Source organism: Ceratotherium simum, chromosome 4, assembly GCF_057802395.1.
Source record: "Ceratotherium simum simum isolate JZ-2026a chromosome 4, ASM5780239v1, whole genome shotgun sequence".
NCBI classification, from domain to species: Eukaryota; Metazoa; Chordata; class Mammalia; order Perissodactyla; family Rhinocerotidae; genus Ceratotherium; species Ceratotherium simum.
Window position 1 is genome coordinate 7,416,535 of NC_141903.1, and position 14,658 is coordinate 7,431,192.

The 14,658-nt window shown below is 43.3% G+C and overlaps 1 protein-coding gene across 1 annotated transcript in view; it reads right to left on the reverse strand.

Annotated features, from left to right (window-relative positions):
• Positions 1-2,525: 2,525 nt before the first annotated feature.
• ATP6V0E1 (ATPase H+ transporting V0 subunit e1) overlaps positions 2,526-14,658 on the reverse strand; it is a 40,480-nt gene continuing 28,347 nt past the window's right edge. Inside the window, exons 3-4 of the mRNA XM_004428517.3 lie at positions 9,483-9,612; positions 2,526-3,019 (exon numbers count right to left, since the gene is read on the reverse strand). Of these exons, the coding sequence (XP_004428574.1) occupies positions 9,519-9,612 (94 nt within the window). The 3' untranslated portion in view covers positions 2,526-3,019; positions 9,483-9,518. The remainder of the gene's footprint in view (positions 3,020-9,482; positions 9,613-14,658) is intronic.

Here is a 14,658-nt window from a genome sequence, read left to right on the forward strand (position 1 = left end):
CTAATGATCATCCCAGGAGGCCACACCATGTTCACCTAGGCAGGCTTTGGAGGAGGGACATTTCCAGCATCCTTTTAAAGAGCTAGCTGAAGCTCCTCCATTTTGGGCCCCGGCAAGCACTGGAGCAAAGAAACTGTCAAAGGGAACATGATTTGCAAGCACCCATCTCAAACATTGGTCATGTTGTAACAGAAGGGTTCAGTTATTAGGGATGAGGTGAGGAGAGAATGTACATCTGAGTTTACATATTAATTGCATTTAACTTTCTCAAGAATTTCATAAATGAGGAAACAGCCTCAAGGGTTAAATGACTTCCTGGGCAAAGGGAACTTACCAAGTTCCCTCATAAAATCTGAGTTGATTTCACCATTCTGTCATTTCAACAACAGTAATGTAGCTGGGTGGTGACAGAGTACCAGTACTTGACCTTCAGGAACTTGCAATCAATCTTTCTGGGACGTCTTTGATCTCCAATTTGGCTAGGAAATGAGCTCCTCTCCTCTCCATAGGCTTTATGCTGACGCCATGAGGGCGTCCTTAGGAGTAAGTCCCAATAGGGTTTGGAGAGAACTCTCTAGGTTCAGACTTGAGCTGCTGCCTTTTTAGGGCCTTTTACCTCTCTAGAAGGCTTACTGAACAGGATGTTCCCTACAAGGGGACAATCAAAACCTCCCTGGCACAGCACCAGGCCCGTCAGTGCTCACAGCGCTGTTTCCCACTGTTATTAGTGCAGTCAACACACTAATCTTCCTTACTCCTGTCTGTAGGAATTGGCTCCCACCAAATGGCAAATGAGCCCAAGAGCAAAAGCAACGTCATTCCAGTTTACTTCCCAATGTCTAATTTACATCACTCAGAGCGAATGAGAAGTACAAAAACAGATCAGTATAAAGGGACAGAATAAGGCAGAACGCAGGGACTTGGATCAGCCAGGGTTGTGACCCCGGCCTTCGACTATGCCGTTAAGCTGGAATGTGCCACACCATGATCGTGAACGAGAAGAGCTTCCCAGAGCTGCCCTCCATCACCGCTGCAAGCATGCCCCAGCCAAGGTCTGCTGTGCTGAACCCATGGAGGCTCTCTATCAGCTAATGCCAAACACGGAGCTCAACACAGGCAAAAGCAACATTCAAGGGAAGTACCACTACGTCAGGGACATCATGAGGTCAGCTTCAAAAACTTGGTGGTCTGCTGGGAAGCAGTCCAGGGTGGGAGCTGGGAAAGTTTCACACTGACCCCTGGTGATAAAGAGCTGCAGAGCCTGACGTGAAGAATCCAGGTGCACAGCTGCACTGGAGTCAGCCTTCCCCCTGCGGTCAGGACGCCAAGACTGTGGCATCGTTTTATGTACCCACAGTAACCACCAGCATTGCTTTCTTAGATGGCAAATATTGATTAAGGGTCAAATAAGTTGCTCTGACGGGAGACAGCTTGGCCATGCACAGTGGCAGAATTATTCCTTCCCACCCGAGACCCAGGGTTGGCTCCTGGCCAGTGCAACTCTGAGAGAGACAGGGTCGCAAGTGAGAAGTGCTCTAGAGTAGAAATTAGAAAACATGGACCCTACTACTCCCCAGTCTGCCTCTAACCAGCTACATTAAACTGGGCAAGTAACTCTCCCTGTCTGATTCCTTATCTATAAAACGATGGGATTAGCATATATCACTATGGTCCCTTCAACTTCAAATCTTCAGGCTTTTATGGATTCCATGAAATTAGCTAAAGAGGCCCTGTTGCTGGAAATGCAGTGTGGAGTTGCCTAACTCTCAGGAAAACCTCAAGTTCAAAATGAAAGTAAAGAATGGAAAAAAAGAAACGAAAGCAGGAGAGTCACTTCAACTCGAAACTCTCTTTGGTCATAAGAATAGCAAAGCAATGAGTTCAGATAGTTTGGGAGGAATAAAAATGCAAACTGCAAAACAGGAAATCCACTCTTGGCTGGCTGTCAAAAAGCCATGGGCTGGTGAAAATTTTAGATCCATTTTAATTTCTTAAAACTAATAAAGTCCCCAAATTAGTGAATTCTTGAGATGCCTGGTACCAAAACACAGAATTACCGTCCCCATCCCAGGCTTTTTAATCACTCTTGATTTCTTCAGTCCTATTTCTGAGGGTGTGATGGTACAAGGAACTGCTGGCTCCACCTTGACCCCGCGGCTGGGACTGACCCTCTACCTACACACCATCATAACCACTTTTTTATGGACAATGATCAAACATGGCTTTGTATCAGAGTTCTACGTATACCGACCTTACCTTTCAGAATAGCATATCAGCTCTTGAACTTGCAGGGACCCCAATTTCCACATCTTTGATTCCTCCCATGCCTTGGCTACAGCAAGCACTCAAATGTTTACTGAATGATTCAGAAAAGTACTTACCAGTCTCTTCAGGTATGTCAAACAACACGGCCAGGTTTATACATCCGACCTAAGTTTGAACTACAAAATCATTTTTTAAAAAGGCATTATTATCTAGAGATAGAAAAGCTTATAAAAATGCACTTAACAAACACCGAAACCAGATTTCCATAGAAAGCAGAAAAATAATTTATTCAAAAAGATGGCAGAAATAAGAAATTCTTCCTGAAAATATACTTTGGTGTAATTCTCTTGGGACAGATCTTCCCTCTGAACATGCTCTCCTACTGACTGCCCCACTGGAGTCTCACTGTCTTGCAAGTTTTTAAACACTTCGCTGATTCCCATGTCGTGAGCAGGCAGGAGCCATCTTCAAAATCCACAGGTTCCCAGGAGAGACTACTGTATTTCTCAGAAAAACAGCACCTTCTATCTCAGAAGAGTGCATAAACATTTTATGGAGTCAGCACAGTTTAGGTTATGTAGGCACATAATTCATCAAAGTGTAAAAAAGGGGACAGGAAAAATACTGCATTGTAGAATAAAATATTCAAATACGGTGTGAATGTTTAAGGCAGCTGATAGTCAAAACAGGAGAGTCAAGGAAGGTGCTCTGGGTTTGGAGGTGATTTTGCGTCTAGAGGAATTCTCTTCGTGACCTGCAAAACAAAGCCATTCTAGTAACTAGTCCTTACAATTTCCTCAGGAGGGCAAAAGGTTAACATCAAGAAAGTCAATCAGGCCAACAATTTAAAATACACAGTTGCTCAATAAACACTTGAATGAAAAGTGGGCTCAATTAATGTGCAAGCGTGGGTAGGTTTTGCAGGGCTGTGACGAAACATTACCAAGGATGCTGCTGAACTGGGGATCATAAGTCACGGGCTGTGTCACAGGACCAAGAAGAGTGGTGCTAAGTCTGATTGTACTGGAATCTAATGGGTTCCAAGAACCTGTATTTTCCCTCCCCCTATTACAGCAAGGAAGCAAGCTTCCCACAGGCGTGGCAAGCTTTTCTCTGTCAGACTCCCACAGAGCAGGCTCCTTGGTACTCAAGGTTGCTCCTGGTTTGCTCCCCGTTTTTGCCACAAGTGTAGGTGACAAACTTCTAGAAGCTTAAAGCTGCAACACCACCTTTGCAGAGCTGGCAAACACTTAAAAACAGGTATCTTCACACATTAAACTAACAGTGGTTGCATAAACTCCTCTACATAAACCTTATTTTATAAGGTTTATATAAAGCAAGCCACATACGCTACTTTTGTTTTGTTTTTTTTTATAGATTTTATTTATTTATTTTTTCCCCCCAAAGCCCCAGTAGAGAGTTGTATGTCATAGCTGCACATCCTACCAGTTGCTGTATGTGGGACGCGGCCCCAGCATGGCCGCAGAAGCAGTGCGCACCCGGGATCCGAACCCGGGCTGCCAGCAGCAGAGCGCGTGCACTTAACCGCTAAGCCACGGGGCCGGCCCGACATACGCTACTTTTGAAACTAAAAAACCAATAAAGAGAAAACAAAAATGAAATAAATAGTGTCTTTCAAAGGCAATTTCCACAGAAGGCTTGAGTTGGCTGGTGTATAAGAAAACAAGCTGATTATGACACATAATTTGCCAGAATGTTGAGCTTAAGTGCAGGTAGGGAGAGGGGCTCGTTAAATTCGGATGAGACATGGTTTGCAGCAGTCAGGTCTGAGAAGAGAGAGAGAGCTGATGGGCCCTTGAGGTTTTCCAAATCAGTGGGCACCACCAGAAGAATCCAGAGCGCGGTGTGATGAAATGATAGGTTTCGGGGCCGGTCCGGTGGCACAAGCGGTTAAGTGCATGCACTCTGCTGCAGCGGCCCGGGGTTCGCTGGTTCGCTGGTTTGGATCCTGGGTGCGCAATGACGCAACGCTTGTCAAGCCACGCTGTGGCGGCGTCCCATATAAAGTAGAGGAAGATGGGCATGGATGTTAGCCCAGGGCCAGTCTTCCTCAGCAAAAAGAGGAGGATTGGCAGATGTCAGCTCAGGGCCGATTTTCCTCACACACACACACAAAATGATACGTTTCCCAAGGCCTGGGGCCCAAGGTGCCCAGAAGTGAACAGGAGACTGCTGCTAATAAGCCTTACTGGTGCAAGCTGGGGCAGTCCAGCCGCCCTTGATGGTGGAAAGCACCAGACTGCTGGGGTCCCACTAAGGCAGGACGCTGCAAACAAAATACATTCAACTTGAGATGGAATCAGAGACCATTTTTACAATGCACTAGGACTGGAGGAAGAGGAGAAAGAAGTGATTGAATAGGTTCAGACCCTAAGTGACACGGAAAACTACATCAGGAACCGAAATGGAGACATGACTGAATTTGAAGTGGCTGCAGAATCTCCAGTCAGAGAGGTCAGAGTAAAAGATACACTTTTTAACCACAAAACACGTTGCGCTGTTTAACTTTTCAAAAGAATGGCTTAATTTCAACCTCTCAACAGATCACGCACCCCTTCAGAGCCCACAGCCTCCCCTGAAATCCCCTCTCAGTACCATGCACCTCATGAGCACTCAAATATTTTTGGAATGCATAGAAAAACAGCTCCCTGGGGCAGAAAAGCCTAATTACCAATACCTTCTATTCCTCTTGTGTCCAGACTTTGTAATAAAATAGCATTTCTGCCCTTTAGGACTGCAGTAAACCCTATTAGCTCATCTAACATATTACAATGGTGTGTTAAACCGACTAACTTACAGGACACGAGGTGTGAAGCCAAATCCACTCCAAGGAGATTTCATATAAGCATCACACCCCCAGGGTGGTAGGAAAATGGGACATGGACAAACACGGCAACCTTGATGTGACAGTTCCATAAACATCTTAGGAATGTAGGAGAGGCAGACAAGGCTGGCAGGGGGCGAAGATGGAGTGAGCAGTGTTCTTGGAAGTCCTGGGCAAGATTTCCAGCCAATGAACACAACATGCCATCACTCAGCCTATCAGCAATAACCAGGGCTCAGCTCCTCAATACACAAAAGAAGATCAGGGCAGTGAAAGAGGCTGAAGCAGCACTAGATCAGCGAGGTGTTGAATGTGTTGAAAGACCCATTCAATTTCATCTGTATAAAATCATTCTAAAGCGCTCATGACTGCTCCTCATTTTTCTCTGCTGAATACCATGCCTGGCTTACACCTCCTACTTTTTAAATCGGGCATCTTAAATCATGTACAAAACCAAACACCTTTCCTTACCAGGGGAAGACAGGCCTAAATCTGGTCTCTGCACTCCTTTATCACCTCACTGTTGTGTAAACGTACAAAGTGCAAAAGGGAATGTGGCTCAATCTTCTGATTTTACCACCAAGAAAAGTGAAGTCCTGTCTTAAGAGTGCTATTTGCTCCACTGCTAGGCAGAGACTGGATCTCTGGATGCAATCACTCCAGGGGCCCAGCATTATGGTGCTACTGTAGTCACCACCTCAAACGCAGAATAAAAGTGACATGGTGTTCATCATTAGGGTTTGCCTGGCTGTACCCTCCTACTTCCCGGCATTTTGCATCTAAAGAAACAATCTTTAACAGAAGGGTCTCAAGCAGCCTGGGTGTCTGCTGTGGACCAGAGTGCACACTTCAGGAATCAGCCAATTAGGTTCACAGACAAGTGAGACTGAAAAGAATGGGCAAGTGAAACCTTCAGACCCACACACTCATGTTATTTGGGGCCAAAGGGCCCAATTTTCATATTACAAGGGAAGGAAACAAGGCTCTGAGAAGTTAAATGAAAAGAAATAGTGGAAGGAGATCCAACTCTGAAGCCTGAAGTTCTCAGCTTTAAACCCCAACCAACATCCTTACCTAACATTCACTATAGTTAAAAGGAAGGATGGGAAACAAGTGAATGTGATGGAAAAAAGGCAGGTAAAAAAAAAATTATCTTATGAATCAGATTTAAAAAAAACTAAGGGAAATCAAACTCCTTTGGACAAAGACAGAACTCTAAGAAAAAAAAAGCTGACTAGTGACCTATTAGGTTGGCAAAAATCCAGGTTGTGAGGAAACAGGTACCCTCATATATTGTCAGTGGGAATGCAAAAATGGTACAATCTCGATAGAAGGGAATGTAGTAATATCTAGAAAAAGTATATACATACCTTTAACCCAGAGAGTCCATTTTCAAGGAATCTAACACACAGATCACTGGCAAAAATATAAAATGTCACATGCAGAGGACAGCACTACGGTTTTCTTTTTTTTTTTTTTATTTTTTTTAAAGATTTTATTTATTTATTTTTTTCCCCCCAAAGCCCCAGTAGATAGTTGTATGTCATAGCTGCACATCCTTCTAGTTGCTGCATGTGGGACGCAGTCTCAGCATGGCCGGAGAAGTGGCGCGTCGGTGCACGCCCGGGATCCGAAGCCGGGTCGCCAGCAGCGGAGTGCGCTCACTCAACCGCTAAGCCACGGGGCCGGCCCATTACGGCTTTATTAACAATAGCAAAGGACTGGAAACAATCCAAAAGGACATCAATGGCTGTAGAAAGAATTGAGGAAGATCTCTACACACTGATAGAAGCAATCTCTAGGATATATTGTTCAGTGACAAAAGAAAGGTACAGAGGGGCTGGCCCGGTGGCGCAAGCAGTTAAGTGCGCGTGCTCCGCTGCGGCAGCCCAGGGTTCGCTGGTTCAGATCGTGGGCGGGCACCGCCGCATCGCTTGTTAAGCCATGCTGTGGCGGCGTCCCACATAAAGTAGAGGAAGATGGGCATGGATGTTAGCCCAGGGCCAGTCTTCCTCAGCAAAAAAGAGGAGGATTGGCACTGGATGTTAGCTCAGGGCTGGTCCTCCTCACAAAAAAAAAAAAAAAGAAAGGTACAGAACACTATATATAATATCTTTTCTGTAACAGCTGTGTGTGAGGGGAGGATGGACACATATGTGCACACACACACATATATATGTATATATATGAATGTATGTATTTGCTTATCTTCGCAAAATGAAAACTGGAAGGATAGATTTCTCTGAATCTATCTTGTTTATAATTTTGACTTTGGAAATATGTTTTACATATTTAAAAAATAGTAGCAAATAAAAAAATTACTATGAATTGAACACAAAATAAAACAACTTAATCTAACTATATATCAAACTGATAACCACTAGAGGAAATAATTATTTCAAGTGACCATAAAAAAAAGCATTTTGTTCTTTTTTGTTCTAAGGACAAATAAAGCAGCAAAGAAATCCTAAGGTGCATTCAATAAACTTATAGTTAGTAGTTACATTGGTGTTATTTTGAAACTACTTTATATGTATTGTAGAATAATGAAAGTAAATAATTAAGTTACTGTCTTTAGGGCTGGCTCACTGGCATAGAGGTTAAGTACTCGCGCTCCGCTGCTGGTGGCCCGGCTTCGGATCCCGGGCGCGCACCGATGCACCGCTTGTCAGGCCATGCTGTGGCTGCGTCCCATATAAAGTAGCGGAAGATGGGCACGGATGTTAGCCCAGGGCCAGTCTTCCTCAGCAAACAAAGAGGAGGACTGGCATGGATGTTAGCTCAGGGCTGATCTTCCTCACACACACAGAAAAAGTTACTGTCTTTAGGAGCCAAGATTTTCAGCATATGTGAATGATATTCAAACCAAAGAAGTTAAGTAAAAACCCTGAAATGTTAAATTCAAATTAGAAATACTAACATGAACTCATGACTTTTTTTCTTCTTAGAAGTACATACTTCTTGGCTCTGTCCACCGTAAAGGCTTAGAAGCAACAACACCCCAGCAGAAATGGACGTACCTAGGAAGCAGATCTTGGTTTTTAAATACCATTCCCACTGAAAAAAAAACCAGGGCCAATTGGGCTTGAGGACTGACTAGTGAACCAGGGATCCTTGCAGTGGGAAATTTAGAAAGCAGCTGGAGGAACAGCTGATTTCAAGTCTGGGACAGAAAACATACAAACAGGGATCTGGGACATCTTGATATCATCAGAAAGTAAGGAAAATATCCAAGACTACTATCAAAAGGACACAAAAGCCAGTCTAGACAGGCTCCCATAGGCCAAAGAAAGAATAATTGGATATAAAAAGGTGAATAAATGTAATTGATTAAAATTAAAAAGGAAAGAAAAGAAAACCTCACTGGATACCCTGGGGGTAACTTGGGCACCAACATCTTACTCTGAAAATTAAAAGAAAAGAACTAAATACGTATTCTGCTTTTCCTGTATGATCTACATTTCAAGGTTACTAAATAACCCTAGTTGATGAGAGAAAGTTCATCTTTATAGAAACATTTCATCTAATCAAATGTAGAAGTAATGACAGAACTAGAAAATCACCCTTCTATAATTGCTACTGAAATGCTTAATTCAGGCTAAGATCATCAATGGATAAAACCACTGGATGAAGGTTGACAGAGAACTTTACAGCTGGAGGGACCAGGCTGTCATTACCTGAACCCACTGATCATCTTAGCATCACTAAAGATAGGAGAGCCAGACGTCATATCTCCTGATATGAGGCGATATGAAGGTCACATACCACCTAAGAAGTACCCTTGCCAAAAAGGTTGAACCAGAATCTAGTCAAGCATTTAGCACTGACTTCCATTTATCAAAATAATGGAGGTAGAGGAAGACACTAAATGACAGGTTGTCTGACTCTTAGCCTGTGAATAAATCTTTCCACTATACCACTCCTTACCTCTCTGACCTTCAGAACCAATAAAACCTGCTATTTTAAGACCAATTTTCAGAACCACTTCCAAAGCATTCCAAAGTCTCTCTTTATCTAAAGCATTCAGAAGTGCCCTTAATTTTATATGTCAGCCACTTCTTAAAGTAGCTGAATCTTGCAATATCAAGTATAAATAATCACGTTCCTGAGCTGTGTCTGATAGACTGCATGCAAACTTACTTTATTTAAAGAGCAGGGTAATAGCAGAATTTAAGAGAATCTTACGGATAAATCCTTTGGTAAAGTGAATGGCCTAAGTTTCAAATTTATTTCTGCTCTTCAGATCATGTCTGCTTTCAGCAGCCTGCCCTTGCCAAGTGTTAAAATTTAGCCACAAAATTCTGAGGAAAAGTCAAGGCAAACTAGCTGACTGACTGACAAGACTGACGTGGAAGGTCAAGGGTATCGTTACCTCAATGACTGAGCACTAGACAGCGGGTCTTCTCCCTCAATGCCAGTGATGCTTGAGATACCAGATGGTTTCATTTTTCAGCTGTGGTCCAAAGAGAGGGTTGAGTTGGGCCAGAATTGCAATCAGCCAACTAAAAGAACAATGGGGGAGAATGACAACAAAAAGTGGTGAAATCATGTTGGAACTAGACCATTTTCAATTCGGATTAAAAAAAAAAAGTGCTTCAGTAAAACTTAAATCTATTCTGTTGAGACCAAACCTTTAATACACTTAAAGTTCATAACACATTGTGCTGATGGGAGCATGTCGTGCAACAAAATGCTTCACAGAACACACCCTGCCTTCATTTCGATACATATCAACAAAGCGGTGAGGTTTCATCACAGTATGTCTCTGTCTTTTCTCTCATTCTCTTAATTCCAAGTATCCAAGGTTTCCTGGATTCATGTATCTTTACCTCAGAGTGTTTTTACCTAATCTCAATTTATCATCATCACAACTTCCAGGCTCAGGGTGTCACGTTATCCATTCTCCAAATGCTAAGACCCACATGCCCATTGTTACTGGTACAGCCAAGGTTAAATTTCAGCCCACCATCTCGCAATTAGACTCCAAAACTTGAGCTCACCTTCTCTAATCACCATCGCCACTCAAATATGTGACACATCTTTTGAGCCTCAGTGAAGCTGAACCAAGTGGGCATTTAATTCCTCCTGCTTACTTGAGAATCTAAGTAACAAGGTATTCCTCTGTATTATAGACTAATTATGGAGGAGTACAATCGTGTTACATATTACCTCAGGGATGGGAGTGAAAAGCAGCGCATAGTCAAAATTGTTTTTAAAATGTTCTTATACTGCTCACAAAGTTCTGAATAAATGGTTTTATATCTGATAGAGTAATTCATATACCTAACGAAGTTTGAGAATCACTGAGTTAAGACCAAAGCAAAGAACAAAAAGATAAGATAGTAAGCAAATGTCTGGCCATTCCAACCATTCCAGGTTTTACTTATTAAACAAATATTTAACGAGCACCTACTAGGTTCCCGGCCCCGGATACAAAGGAGAAAATGAACTATCACTACCCTCACAAAGCTTACGTAATATAATGTCTGGAAGGAAACAAAGTGGGGTGAAGAACAGAGAATGATGGAGGGAGTGGGGCTATTACTTTGACAGGGTGGTCAGGGAAGGCTTTTCCAAGGAGGCAACGCTTGAGTGTGGACCAGAATGAAGCAGAACACACGCTGCCTCTAATTCCTATTCAAAGCACATGAACTGATTAGAATTTCTCTCATTTTCTGGGAGTAGGTGTGGTAAACCTACTCCTGCCTCCATCTCCTGATCTGGGAGAGTGGCTTTTGGTACAATAATCTGATACTGCTATCCTCTCTGCATGGGGTACAGGGAATTGCTGTCTAAGGAAAAGGAGATATATTGCTACAGCAGTCTCTTTCTAAAATTTAGGGCTTGAAATTCCCCTATAAGAGGGAAACGAGCCAAATCCAACCAGGCCATTATCTGGTTGGACCTCTTTTCTTCCATTTGCTGTCATTTTTAGAGCTCTTCCAATCAAAGGATCAAAAGCTGACTCTCATCACCCACGGTCAGACTGCTGGAGAATCTGCCAGCCCCACACCCGAAGCTTGCACTTACAGAAACAGTGCCCCTATCCTCCCCACCAAAGGAGGTTTTGTGACAGGAAACACGATACCTGAGAAAATCAGGCCAAAACAGATACCTCAAGCTGACTCACTTTATAAACAAAAACTTAATTCAGATGAGATTCTCTGATCTGTCCTTAGAACTAGAGTATTAAACACAAATAAAATACCAAGACTTATAGTTAAGGTTTAACATCTATCCGTCACTGTAAAAAGAAAGAGGAGGAGAGCACAGGCAGACACGCTGAAAAGCTCTGTGACTGCAGTGAACACTGACAGTGCAGAGCTGGGAGTCATGGAAAATTCCACACAGACCCAGGACTTCCCCAATCCCAGCAGGCAACAGAAGCTGACTGTAAAACAGTTGTCCATCTTTTCGTAAGAGACTGAAGTAACTGGCCAATGCTTAGAAATCTGAATTAAAAATATGTGAGAACCTGAGCTAGTCTGTCTCCTTTCCTCACCAAAAATACATAGTACCGAATAAAAACACCATCTCCCAGCACTCTTTATGAGCAGTGCTTCTCAATCCTGGCTGCACATTATAATCACTCACGGAGCTTTTAAAAATTACTGATGCTATACTTTACATGTAATCTTTCTTTTAATTCTCTCAGACACAGTTAAGGAAACTGAGGCAGAGAGAGGCTAGATGGTTTGCACGTGGTCACAATACTAATTAGGTGGTGGTAGCTCCCGAAGCAGAAATCAGGTCAGACTAATATTCTCACCACAGAAATGACCTTCTGAAATATTTTAACTGCCGACATTTCAGGAGGCACCAATTTAGCAAAATCTAAACTGTCTGGGAGTTAAGAAAACAAAGAACCCATCTGCTGATTACTGATTAAGTCCATCACAAGCCTTTGGTACCTGAGGGAAAGAAGAAATATCCAGACAAGAACGATGTTCACTTCGCTTGCTGAGATCAGTATTCATAAACTTTTTTGAATTTAATTTTATATACTATTTTTAATGTTTCAAATCAAGGAAAACATCTCACTTAAAAAAAACCCCAACAAACCACAGTCCAAGAAAATTCCTTGGGAAACAGCCCAGGCCAGTTCCTTTGAAATTTCATGGAGGAATTATCCCCCTTTAAGCAGCTGAGCTCTGTGCCTGCCCTTCTGACTACCACTTGACTTAAAATTTCCCTTTAAAGCTGATAAACATGGCAGAGAACTGGAAGAAGAAAAAAAAAATCCATTCTGAATTGACGGAAGTGTGTGGAGGAAGAGGTCATATTCCAATGAATCTATTACTTCATGTGTCCAAGAAAAGAGAACCAAATGTACCCTTCATATTTGCCCAAACTGTTCCACATGTCTCCATAACCTGAAGTCCAGACTAAAACTAACCATCTGAGATTATTCAAACTACTGAGGCAGCTATGGTGCAGTAATATGTTTCAAAAAATTGCAGAACTGGAACGGACCAGAGGTTAAGTCCATGTTCCTCATTTTAACAACGAAGAAACTATGTCCTAGGGAGCTTAATACCCTACAGTGAATCAGTGATAGAGCTGGAAGGGGAGCCCAGGACTCCTGAGTCCCACTCTACCAGGCTGCTTCCACAGGGTATTAAGGATGAAACAAATGAAGGAGCCTAGGAGTTCCTCACTGATTCCACAACCATTTACCAATGCCGTGCTCCACGTCAGACTCTGAGGATGCAAAGAGGAATCGGTAGGGGCCACCTCCCAGGGGCCCATGAGCTTAAGGAGACAAACCAAGGATAGTAGTAGAGTGTGCTTCTGTAGAGATATGCACAGCAGCTTTCATTCTACAAACACTCTCTGGCCCCTTATCATGAGCTCAGCTCCTGGTTATTAGAGTTCTCCAAGCATAAAACACGCCCTCCCCACAGAGAAGCCTATACTCAGCTCTCTCAAATCTTGCTTTGTTCTTCTGTTGCACATTCAGATATGAGAACAGGGAACAAAGGCATGGTCCTTCCTGGTGATGCTTAGATCTAGTGGATAACTGCCCGGCTTCCCTGCTGGAATGGGAGAAGTCTGGCTAGGCCTTCTCTTCTGATCCACCGTCCCTCCAGCGAGGGCCATGATAGGAGTGATCTCCATCAGTGGGCTCCTTAAGAGACAGCAGAGATGCAGGAAATCGACTTGTCCCACTTCCACCGAGACTGACCTCTGTCAAATCCCCTCATCCCAATCCAATGACACAAACTCTTTCAAGAGCAGCAACGTTATTAGATGCGATTAGAAAATACGGGATTCAGAATTAGACAGGGTTGGATTTTAATTCCAGCTACACCAAATATTAGTGGAGCGACTCCAGGAAAGTGACCTTATATTGTAAGCCTCAGTTTTCCGTTTTGTAAAGTGAAGATAATAATCCCTGCCTCAAGCTGTTTAGAATTAAAGAGATAATATATAAAAGTGCTCTGTGTAGTAGCTGAAAAATAGATGTTCAATAAATACTAGTTATTCCTTCTCTTTGTGAGACAGCTAAAAATGTATTCATGCCACGGGATGAAACACAACCTATTTACTTTACAAAGGAGTTTCTCATGTAGCACTGAGTCATTCGCGTCTCCACCTCCTCTCCCACCCCCAACTCCTCGGTGGTAGGCAGAATTCTAAGATGTTCCCCCAAGACTGCCAGCCCCTGGCATATACACACTGTCTAAACCTGGGATGGTGAATATGATAGGATAGCCACTCCTGTGATTAGATTATGTTATATGGTACGGCTGCCTTCAAGAAAGGGAAATTATCCTGAGTGGAACTGACCTAATCAGGGTGAGCTCTTAAAGGGGACAGGACTCTCCCTGATGACAGGTATTTGGAATGTGTGTATCACTTATGAATTTACTGCCAATCAGCTTGGAACACATCCTTTAATATGTGCTCTGTAATAAATAACTGAATTCTTTTTTCTCCTTTGAAGTGAGCACAATGTTAAGCTTTCTCAGCAGAGGGAGCTGGAGGGACACTGCAGGTACGGGCTGGAAGGTGGCAGAGCAGGCATGAGGACATTCTGTGGAGCCTGCACAGCCTGAGGCCCAGAACATGGCTGCTCTCTGATCTTGTGGCCTCGGCCTGGAAATAACCTTTCTGCAGCCTTCTTGACTTGGAAACCAGAGCCGCTGCATGACCTACAGGCTTTGAAGGCCTCCTGCTGGCACTGGCACTGAGACTTCCACTACATACCAATGCCACTGACTGCCCGCTCTCCTGCCCGTGTACTCCAGAGGGTGGCCTAGTGCTTGCCCACCATCTCCAGACCAACTCCAGCCTGGCCAAACCAACTAACTTCTCTACATCTTGGTGGGCTGAACCACCCTTCACTAAAGAGGTTTGAATCCCCCCCAAGCTTATCCTTCCTTGGGTGCTCTCCCTCAGCCCTAGGGTACCACATAGAGTTTCCTGATATTTACTTGTTTGTCATAGTTAATAATAATTATGTTAAACTTCCCCTGCTTAATCTACTGTGTGGTTTTAATCTTCTTATTGGACCCAGATTGCTACAGGATGAGAAGGATTGACAC